This window comes from Xyrauchen texanus, chromosome 29 (genome assembly GCF_025860055.1).
Source record: "Xyrauchen texanus isolate HMW12.3.18 chromosome 29, RBS_HiC_50CHRs, whole genome shotgun sequence".
NCBI classification, from domain to species: Eukaryota; Metazoa; Chordata; class Actinopteri; order Cypriniformes; family Catostomidae; genus Xyrauchen; species Xyrauchen texanus.
Genome location: NC_068304.1, coordinates 13,317,643 through 13,329,518, shown reverse-complemented (window position 1 = coordinate 13,329,518; position 11,876 = coordinate 13,317,643). Strand labels below are relative to the sequence as shown.

Here is an 11,876-nt window from a genome sequence, read left to right as displayed (position 1 = left end):
GCATCGCATTGCTATAACTCTTCTCTGTGCGCTGCTGAATCCCACGCAACCTAAATGGAACCACTTTATAGGACAGTTCTGATTATCGCAAGCAATCATGTCTGCAAACATTCAGGCTGTCTGCAAAAGCACCACAACACAGCCTTTTCAGGTTGACCTCCCCTGACCAGTCACTATGCTCGTAAGAATCCAGTCCTTTGATTCCCTTTATTTTCTCATTATATCTCGTCTTTGCATTAGGATGTAGTTTTAGGCGGTATGGTCCGACAATGTTTTCTTTAGCCCGCTGCATTTTGTAGGATTATATTCTGTTTTTCACGCTAATTTTTTTATTATTTTCATGCCACTAGCCTGCTATGCGATGCCAGCCTATGTAAACGGGCCAAACATACCCATAATTCTTTGCGTTCTGATGACGTTGCCGCCCAGTTGGTCACATGTCTTAGCAATCTTAGCAATTGTTTAGTGTAAAACGTAGAAGATTAGCAGACAAGTGGTCAATTAATTAAGTGACCAGCTGTTTTCCTACAAAAGCTGTTTATTTAGCACACTGAAACATCTCCTCCATAGACATACATAAAAAAAAAAAAAATCTTATAAAATAAAAAGGCCTCTAGTCTCCTTGCCAGTATACTGCCATAGAATGTCTACGGGACTGCCGCGTTTTGCTATTTTATGCAAAGCGTCTAGGCAGATTAAGTAGAAAGGCTTTGGCGCCGCTTGTCAATGAAATGTGTATGACGTCACTCAAACATGGCGGCACCTGGGGAGATAAACAAGCGCTTTCAAAACAACTCCAGGTGTAAAAACTGAAATCTGTGTGATACACTTTTGACAACATGCAGATAATTAAAGAAGAGAGTGAAGACATGAGTTGGGCAGAAGTATGCAGGATTAAAAATGAAGATACAACGGAACAAAGAGGTTGGTGTCCATTCTTGATTCGTCATTAGTGACTGCATAGGGTTGTCAACTGTCCAGTATTAGACGGGACGTCCCGTATTTGGCCGAAATAAAGACTTCCCGTACTGTACACCTATTGTCTATGGAGTTATATATGTGCCGCAGTTCTGCTCGTGCAAAGTTATATTTTGAGCGTGCAAGATTTTATTTTGAGCACACAAAATTGTTCTGCGTGAGAAAGATGATATTTTGAGTGCATTAAAAGGTATTTTGTATGCGCGTGAACTTAGTTTTGTAAAGCAATGTATCTCGCAAAGAGGAATTCATTTTGAGCAAATAAAAATAGATGTTGTTCTGGCATTATAATGTGCCAGAATTTCAGCCAATCAGAGATGAGGAGGTTAATTCTGATTGGCTGGCTAGACCACAGATCATACTGCTAATTAAAACAAGGGGATAGTTTATTTTCATGAAAGGAAATGCATAACACACTGTGACTTAACTGTTTTATTTAACCATAAAGGAATAGTTCACCCAAAAATGAAAAATTGCTGATAATTTACCCAAGAATTGTTTGAGTTTCTTCATCAAAACATAATTTTAAGATTTTATTATTTAATTTCAGGCCTCCTCCTTTAAACAGTGTGAGTGAATATACTCCAAAATACATATTTAGGGTGCATCAAAATAATCTCAAAATAAAAGACGACTCCAGTCGACAAATAAAGTTCTTCTGAACCCAAACGATTGAATATTTTTAGAAACAAGTTGTAGTGAGTGAAACCAAGTGTGAGAGCGTTTACTGAGATTCATAGGATTTACACAATGAGATCAATGGTATAGGTGATATCGCACAGAAAAGAAGCTTCACAAACTGAAGAAGAGGTAACGGGCAAAAAAATAGGGTAAGCACTAAACCGAGCGAGTGATTTGAGTGCAGGTGCGGTGAATTAGAAATCAGGTGATGAGTAGCGGAGTGCTGAGGGAGGTGAAGAGCCGGAGAGAGGTGTGACAATGACAACGTTTTCACACCTGAGTTTACTGGAAAAACAGCACGGGCACAGTTGATGAATTTAGAAATCAACCCTTTGTTTCTTTCGATGCTCTGAAATCCTCAGGGGTAAAATGTTCACTGCACACCCTCCAATATTTGAGAGAATGTAGGGGTGTACTGATATCCAGGTTCAGCACGATAAGCCAGAGCTTCAAACGCTCATGATCATTTATAGGCAATCGATGAAAAGTTCATATTTTTCCCAGCGTTTTTGGCGTTTCTGAAGTTTGAAGCATCCAGGACACACACACCAAACAACCATTTTGAACAATACGTTTATACAAATACAAATCTACAGCAAAGACAATTAAACTTTTGTACAGAGCTCCTCTTGTAAACGATGATACGCTTCCTACCAACGAGCTTACATCATCCCTCTGATGAGCGCGTGTCACAGAGATGTGTGGAAGCGAACATTTGTAGTTATAAATATTGTTTTGTTTCTAAAAATAATCAATCGTTTGGGTTCAGAAGAACTGTATTTGTCGACTGGAGACTGGATATTATTTTGATGCACCCTAAATATGCATTTTGGACCATCAAAAAATTTAGTACTTTCACTTGCATTGTTTAAAGGAGGAGGTCTGAATTGAAATCCTAAATCCTTTTTGGGTGAATTATTCCTTTAATCAAATATTTTTTTTTTTTAAGTCTGTACACTGCCAATAGGCTTACTAGCTAGATAACTATCTGGCTAGCTCTCTTAGTTTGGTTCTCTTGGCTAGTTTTTGGTTATCTAGATTACCAAGTTATACTTGCGTAGCTTCTCGCTTGGCCATGTTAGCTACCACTTTCATCTGAAATTATATTTATATAATCTCTCCCATGTTTAAAACTACATTGTTAAATGTAATAATTTTGGGGGAGCCTAATTTGACTTCTATCTATCCCAAAGGACATTCTGAGAGATCAGTTAAAATTTTATTTAATAAACATGTTGTTTTTTCCACCTTCTTTATCGAATCGTCTCCCATTTTTTGTCAGTATTGTGTATTATACATTGTGGCACAGCGGAGGGCGGGGCCGGGCCGGGCCGTGATCCTACGCACCCGGTCCCGTATTAGGCTAATCAAGCCTCAGAGGTATAAAGGTCGACTGTGGGGTGTCGTGCGAGAGAGAGAGATCGTTAGCGGACATGTCCATGACGGACGTGTGTTTATGTGGTCTTTTGAGTTTATCATTAAAACTATTATTTATATTGAAAAGCCGGTTCTCGCCTCCTCCTTTCCACAAGCTGCAGCGTATCGGAGAACTGGCGAGTAAGAGTTTTTATTATTTTTTTTTCCATCTCTCTCTCCTCTCTCTCTCTCTCTCACTGTCGCTCTGCGTTGGCTTTTATCCTCTTTTAAATTTGACAGTTTTTTGGGGGGTACTACACTGATACAGGTAGTACCCCCCATTTTAATTATTTCTGTTTCCCTCCCCTTGTCCCCTCCCTCGTCCAGGTAGATGGGGATGACCTGCCGGCAGACAGCTGAAGGCGCCCTCCCCTGGGAAAGGGGGATGTACATCAGGCCGGGGGCTCCCCAGCCTGAGAGAACGAGGGAGGAATGTGGCAGGGCGGAGGGCGGGCCGGGTCGTGATCCTACGCACCCGGTCCCGTATTAGGCTAATCAAGCCTCCGAGGTATAAAGGTCGACGGGAGAGAGAGAGATCGTGCGGGAGAGAGAGAGATCGTTAGCTGACATGTCCGTCATGTGTGTGTTTATGTGGTCTTTTGAGTTTATCATTAAAAATATTATTTATATTGAAAAGCCGGTTCTCGCCTCCTCCTTTCCATTGATCCCTTTACATACATATTATAAATATAGCCGAAATTAACATTATATTCTCGATAATAAATTAGAAAAGATGTTAATGAGCAAGTATTGACGTTGTCTACCACCCCTGGAGTCGTGAGTTTGAATACAGGGTGTGCTGAGTGACTCCAGCCAGGTCTCCTAAGCAACCAGATTGTCCCGGTTGCAAGAGAGGGTAGAGTCACATGGGGTATCCTCCTCGCGGTCGCTGTAATGTGGTTCTTGCTCTCGGTGTTGCACGTGGTGAGTTGTGCGTGGATGCCGCGGAAAATAGCGTGAAGCCTCCACATGCGCTACGTCTATGCACTCAACAAGCCACGTGATAAGATGCACGAATTGATGTTCTCAGACGTGGAGGCAACAGAGATTCGTCCTCCACCACCCGGATTGAAGCGAGTCACACGAGGACTTAGAGCACATTGGGAATTGGGCATTCCAAAATTGGGGAGAAAAAAAGCTGTTGGTTATCTTGAAATGTTCATGCATTCTGCCAGAACCCTTATGGCAAAAATTATTAAAGTGAAGAAAAGGAAAAGAGGCTAATTATGTCTCCTGTCATAGTTTGGGGTAAATTAAATGCACAGTATATTGAACATCAATTGTTTGAGTGCAAAACATTAAACAAAATAGAAAGAACTCCTTAGCATTGCATGATCCCGGCCTACTATATTTTGAAAGACTTACATTACAGTATGTTAAGACATACAGTATTCCTGGTATGTTTATAATCCAATATAGGAATATATATTTATAATGATAACTTCATACAGTGTCCACCTTTTTCTCAGGCAGCGAAATTACTCATCATGCTTAGGGTGTTCTTCCAATGCGGATGCTACAGACTTCCGCTTCACAGCTTATTCCCATTACCAAGCACTGAAATATCACTAACAACTGTCAAAACGAGTGAGCAGTCTGTATTTGCTTCATGTAAATCCCTTTCTCACTAAAGGCAGCGTGTGGACTTTGGTTTCAACGTTAATCCCTGAATAGATAAGTACAAAATCACACACAGTTACATGGTAAAATTACTGGGCTCTAGTGCTCTCTGCTCACACCCTTTATGTTTGTGTGTGAAAGAGAGAGAGAGACAGAAATACGGCACGCAGCTTTTTTTTGCAGTTCAATATGAAAACAGTCAAACCGCGGACATTTAGGAAATCTAGAAATCCCAACTGGTCGCTTTTTAAGGTTCGGGAAAAAGAGGAAACATCCGTGATAATAGGTTCCATTTAAAAAATCTTCAGATTTGAGGCATATACCTTTGCATTATTACTGTATTAACAAGTGCATTGTGCCTGTTGGCTCTTCTACAATATTTGCACTAAGATGTTCATAGTTGCTGTAGCTACCTCAACTGTCCAATCACAGAGCACTTTTAAGCAGCTTCTAATCACAGTCCTGACGTAGGAGGCGGGACTTGCCGGAATACGTGTGTAAAAGCGAGCAGTCTAAAGAGTGCAAGTAGAGGGCACACGAGGAGAGAAGATACATTGCTTTACCAGGGTTCCACAGATCCTTAAAAAGTCGTATTGAGTTTTCCAAATATAAGGTCCTGAAAAGTCTTAAATATTTTAAATAATACAACAAAAATCTACATTTTTATTTTAAGAGGTCTTAAATTTGGGAACGGAAAGACTGGAATCGAGATATGACTTATTGTGATTATCAAATTTCAAAGAATATGATTTAATTAAATACTGTAAATGCATGTACTGCATCCTGAAAATGTGGCATTGTTGTATTTTCTCCAAGCACGTAGGGGCCTGTGAGTGTTTTCAGCTGTTGCGGAGCAGTTCACTATCAATAAACCATATCGGAAATTTATGACAAGCAAACACTAAAGATTAACTGTTGATGAAATATGACAAAGTTTACTTTTAATTGTTTATACAGTGCTCCAGAGTGCGAATAAAATAATTGATTGTGACAATAATTTTAAATCTAGTCGCCACTAGCGACAGTTGGGTTGTGTGCGTTCATGTGCTGTTTTATCAGATATCATCTTGTGTTATTGAACATATTTTTAGAACACGCACATCCAGTGTGTCTCGTCTTTTCACCCGTTCTGTTGTGATGACGAGCTCGTTGCACCGCACACAACAGCAAACTCAGCGTGAGAGAATAGTGAACAAATGACTGTTTTGAACCGAATCTTTTTCATGAATCACCTGAAAAAAATGGACAGTTTGAGCTCAGGTTAGCAGTTTGAATCAGATTCACTTTCTCAGTGAATCAGCCATCAGTGAGCTCACAAAGTGCCGTTTTGTGGGGGGCCTGGGTTGCTCAGTTGGTGAAGACTCTGGCTACGACCCCTGGATTTCGCTAGTTCGAATTCCAGGACGTGCTGAGTGACTCCAGTCAGGTCTCCAACCAAATTGGCCTGGTTGCTAGGGTCACATGGGATAACTTCCTCGTGGTTGCTATAATGTGGTTCGTTCTTGGTGTGGTGGTTTGAGCACGGTGGATGGCGTGAAGCCTCCACACGCACTATGTCTCCGTGGTTGACGGTCTCAGATGCGGAGGCAGCTTGGATTCGTCCCCCACCACCCGGATTGAGGCAAGTCACTACGCGACTATGAGGACTTAAAAAGCGCATTGGGAATTGGGAATTCCAAATGAGAAAAAACAAAAAAGGACAGTTTTGTATACCACTTTTTTTTCCTCTGGAAATTATTGATTGGGATTGGAGTAGCACAATAAACTGCATCTAGGATTTCATTCAATTTGCACTTTTTAGTCTCTGTGTCTGGGGCCATCAGTAAAGAAAGACAAAGGCAATATTTTTAAAAAATGTAAATTTTTTATAATAAATATATATATATATATATATATATATATATATATATATATATATATCTCAAGCTTTTGACACTGGATAATTGAAGGACTCATACACAACTTTTACACAAGGTGCAAACATTCATTGATGCTCAAGAAGACAACACATTATACAGTACATACTATACACTCACCTAAAGGATTATTAGGAACACCATACTAATACTGTGTTTGACCCCCTTTCGCCTTCAGAACTGCCTTAATTCTACGTGGCATTGATTCAACAAGGTGCTGAAAGCATTCTTTAGAAATGTTGGCCCATATTGATAGGATAGCATCTTGCAGTTGATGGAGATTTGTGGGATGCACATCCAGGGCACGAAGCTCCCGTTCCACCACATCCCAAAGATGCTCTATTGGGTTGAGATCTGGTGACTGTGGGGGCCATTTTAGTACAGTGAACTCATTGTCATGTTCAAGAAACCAATTTGAAATGATTCGAGCTTTGTGACATTGTGCATTATCCTGCTGGAAGTAGCCATCAGAGGATGGGTACATGGTGGCTATAAAGGGATGGACATGGTCAGAAACAATGCTCAGGTAGGCCGTGGCATTTAAACGATTCCCAATTGGCACTAAGGGGCCTAAAGTGTGCCAAGAAAACATCCCCCACACCATTACACCACCACCACCAGCCAGTGGTAACAAGGCATGATGGATCCATGTTCTCATTCTGTTTACGCCAAATTCTGACTCTACCATCTGAATGTCTCAACAGAAATCGAGACTCATCAGACCAGGCAACATTTTTCCAGTCTTCAACTGTCCAATTTTGGTGAGCTCTTGCAAATTGTAGCCTCTTTTTCCTATTTGTAGTGGAGATGAGTGGTACCCGGTGGGGTCTTCTGCTGTTGTAGCCCATCCGCCTCAAGGTTGTGCGTGTTGTGGCTTCACAAATGCTTTGCTGCATACCTCGGTTGTAACGAGTGGTTATTTCAGGCAAAGTTGCTCTTCTATCAGCTTGAATCAGTCGGCTCCTCTGACCTCTAGCATCAACAAGGCATTTTCGCCACAGGACTGCCGCATACTGGATGTTTTTCCCTTTTCACACCATTCTTTGTAAACCCTAGAAATGGTTGTGCGTGAAAATCCCAGTAACTGAGCAGATTGTGAAATACTCAGACCGGCCCGTCTGGCACCAACAACCATGCCACGCTCAAAATTGCTTAAATCACCTTTCTTTCCCATTCTGACATTCAGTTTGGAGTTCAGGAGATTGTCTTGACCAGGACCACACCCCTAAATGCATTGAAGCAACTGCCATGTGATTGGTTGATTAGATAATTGCATTAATGAGAAATTGAACAGGTGTTCCTAATAATCCTTTAGGTGAGTGTATACATCCTATACTTTATGTAAATATCCACTTATGTAGATTCTGAAGGGCAGTACTAAATAAAAAAAATATTTTATCTCTTATATTTTTATAAATTATGAAAGTGGTGTGAACATTGATAGGACCAAAAGGAATGCAAACTTATATATACTGTTTATTAAACCTTCGATGAATGGGTTATATTCTGTCTTCCTTTTCTTTGGCTTTCTATCTTGTTTCTGAACCGCAATCTAAATCGAGAAAATCTGTGATTTGGCTACTAAAAACAGCCATTTGGCTCCTTAATATTTTAGTTTCGGAGCCAATGGCTCCTAAGCCATTGGCTCCAAAGTTAAAGTGCCTTTAAAGTTAAAAGTTCCATGCTATGAATGAAATTTGTTTTGGTATGGGGATACGGTATTCATTTTATTTGTTCAGGTCTAAAAAAAGGTCTTAAATATGAACTCTGCAGCAACCCTGTGTACAAAACTGAGTTCAAGCACATGCAAAAAAAGTTTTTGTGCGCTCAAAATAACAACTTGCATGCTCGAAATATAATTTTACGTGCACAGAATTTTGGCACATATATAACTCCATTATTGCCTTGCATTTAAGCAGCAAAGACAGACAGAAAATGTGTTGTCCCAAGCTGCAGCCAGGTGCATTTGAGATTTGGTGGCTGTAGTTTTGAAAACATTACAGAAATAAGCTTGTCACCCATGGCAAAGTTAATAATAAAGGCAAATTATGAAACTAATACAGTAACTAAATAAAAATTTATTTTGGAAATTGTATCTATAAATGATAATAACCCTGAGTCTAGCGGATTTGTTGGCAGTAATATGAACAAGACTGATAAAATATTGTTTAAAAGTTTATTTTCTTTCATCGCATATTTGTCCCTCTTGAAGTGAATTTTGACAAATCAATATTTTCATTTTAGGCCTGTTTGAATTGAAAGAGGAAAGTGAAGAACTTGAAGTGGAGGAGAAACATCAGTATCATAAACCTCATAATTTCACAACTGGGGAAAAATATTTTAACTGCTCACAGACAGCAAAGAAGTTATCACAAAAAACAACAGGAACCAAAAATTATTTGATCTGCTCTCAGTGTGGAAAGACTTTCAGCAAGAAATCAAACCTTAAAACGCACATGAGAATTCACACTGGGGAGAAGCCTTTCACATGCGATCGGTGCGGGACGAGTTTCAAATTTAAAAGTGGACTTGACCAACACATGAGACATCACACTGGAGAGAAGCCTTACACATGCTTACTGTGTGGGAAGAGCTACAAATGGAAAAGTGGACTTGATGCACACATGAGAATTCACAATGGAGAGAAGCCATTTACATGTCTTCAGTGTGAGAAGAGTTTCTCATTTCAAGTAGATTTTAATAGACATATGAAAATACACACTGCAATGAACCCTTTCCCCTGCCCTCATTGTGGAAAAAGTTTTACATTCAAAGCAGCCTTTACAAGTCACATGAGAATTCACACCAGAGAGAAGCCTTTTACATGCGATCAGTGTGGGAGGAGTTTTGGAAATAATATCAACCTTAATAAGCACATGAGAAGTCACATTGAAGAGAATCCTTTAGCAACCCATCAGTGTAAGAACAGTTTTAAACATGAAAGAGACTGTAATATGCACATGAGAATTCATACTGGAGAAAAGCCTTTCACATGCAATCAGTGTGGGAAGAGCTTTAGACAAGCGCAACATATCAAAACTCATGTTTGCTCTCACTCTGAAGTGAGGACATCTAAAAGTGATCAGTGTGACACAAATTTTACTTCTGCATCAACCGAAAAAATGCACCTGAGAATTCATGGAAATATGAAGCCATACTTGTGTTCTCTTGAAGAAAAGAGTTTTAAAAAGCAGCAGAAAAATCATACTGCTGTGAGCGATCATGTCTGCTTAGAATGTGGACGTGTGTTTTCTAGAAAAAATAATTTGGAACGGCATCAAAGAATCCATACTGGTGAAAGACCATTCAAGTGCTTAATTTGTGGAAAGAGATTTACAATATCAGGAAACCTGAAAGTACACGAGAGAGTGCATACTGGAGAAAAGCCATACCACTGCACTTCATGTGGGAAGAGTTTTACCTATTTTAAATCTGTAATGAGTCATAGAGCAAAGTGTTGTCCAGAGTTGTTGAAGTGAGCAAACTCAAGGACAGAAAATTCCCCTGTTGTGACTTTGCTTTGTTATTTCTTCTGTTACCTTCACTGTAAAAAGTACTATGTGATATATATTTAATAATTGAGTTAATAAATTACATATAATATTTTTAAGAATGTTTTAAGCTTTTTTTTATTTTTTAAGAAATATCCTTTATAAAATAATAATATAAAGTAAAGACATTCTGCTCACACCTATTAAACAGATAGTGGAAGTGTTCCTTTAAAGTCTTTCAAGTCCTGTCCATTTTAAAGTGGACTTGGAGGGTGGTTCCTTGGGTTCATTTTGGGTGAACACACCTGATTCGACTCATCAGGAGAGGCGACATCCAAAGTGTGCAGTATTGGCTAACACAGTCTCATGGAGAAATCGTACAGATTCATAAGAGTTGGCTAAATCATGGCTAAACCTTAAATAATCATATGAGTTGGATCGTATGAATTAGTTCGACTTTTACACCAGCCTATCCGGTGACTCTCCTTCGTTTCCTTCTAAAATGCAACAATTACATTCTTTGCTGATACACAACATACTCTTTATGTTTCAAATCATGCTTACAGACTCTACTCTATGGTAAGGTTTAGATATGGGGTTTGGGTTAGGAGATAAAATCAATAAGCACTTGCACAATGACTGACAATTGGAACTTCGCATCGCTTACTTATGCATTACATACCTTGGGATGTGCACATCTACAATTCATATGAACAAACTCCATTTTATACAATTTAGCCATCTCTTTCTTTGAGACTTTTCATGAGATTGGGTTGGTGTAGGCGGTCTATCCTAAATGAAATGATGAATTAATTATATTCATGCTATATAGCCAAAGGGGAACTGCCACCCCCCAAGGTTATTTTTCTCCATTAACTAATATCGTATGAAGTCTTGTTTTCTTTACAACTAAAGACAAAATTTGTTTAAAAGCATTATCTACAATCTTGTAATTCATTTAAAACACACAATAATGACTTTTAGACATTACAGACACCACAGCTTCATTTTCTGTTTCAGCATGATTTTCTGTAAATCTGCTTTGAAAAGATGTGTGTTTTGAAAAGTGCTATACAAATAAAAATGATTTGACTTCAACTAATCTGAGAATTGAATGGAATTTCGAATCATTGTTTATCTTTTAGCAAGAGTTTGTTGTGTCCAACAGTCAAATGTGGATGTCGTCAAATTGTTCACTTTGAAATTAAGCTGTGTCTCTAAAAATCACACATTTTCCCAAAACAATTAGGTAGACTTCTTCATTTTATTAGTAAAATGTATCAAATATTTTGCATACAATACTGAGCTGTAATTCCATAAATGAAATACATGTAGGCCTAATATTTAGCAATATTTTTTTGTAAAATGTAGCCTACCCAACCTGTGATTAATTAATAACATAATATATTTAATATATATAATATATTTATGCTTTTTATCTGTTACCTTAGATTTGAGATTTGTGTTGATTATATTACGTTTATATAGTAATTTGGGAGATGCTTTTTTCCAAAGCGCCTCTTCTTCCTGAGACGGTTAAGGAAGTTTGGAATGAATCATCACATCCTCACACGGTTCTACACCAGCACTGTAGAGAGCATCCTGACTGGCTGCATCACCGCCTGGTACGGCAACAGCATTGCCCTCAAAAGCAAAGCACTGCAAAGGGAATGCCAACTGCCAGACACATCATCAGTAGATTGCGCTTGGCAGATACCAGGCTATTCATGGATCTGCCGATGGCTTGGGCGGTGATCTTGGTAGCCCAGAGAGC

General features: G+C 39.1%; 1 protein-coding gene across 1 annotated transcript; it reads left to right on the top strand.

Moving 5' to 3' along the window:
* Window positions 1–764: 764 nt before the first annotated feature.
* LOC127622882 (gastrula zinc finger protein XlCGF57.1-like) lies at window positions 765–11,190 on the top strand. Its single transcript, XM_052097011.1, has 2 exons — window positions 765–924; window positions 8,856–11,190. The coding sequence occupies exons 1-2, from the start codon at window positions 840–842 to the stop codon at window positions 10,088–10,090; spliced, it is 1,320 nt and encodes a 439-aa protein (XP_051952971.1). The 5' UTR covers window positions 765–839; the 3' UTR covers window positions 10,091–11,190.
* Window positions 11,191–11,876: the final 686 nt, after the last annotated feature.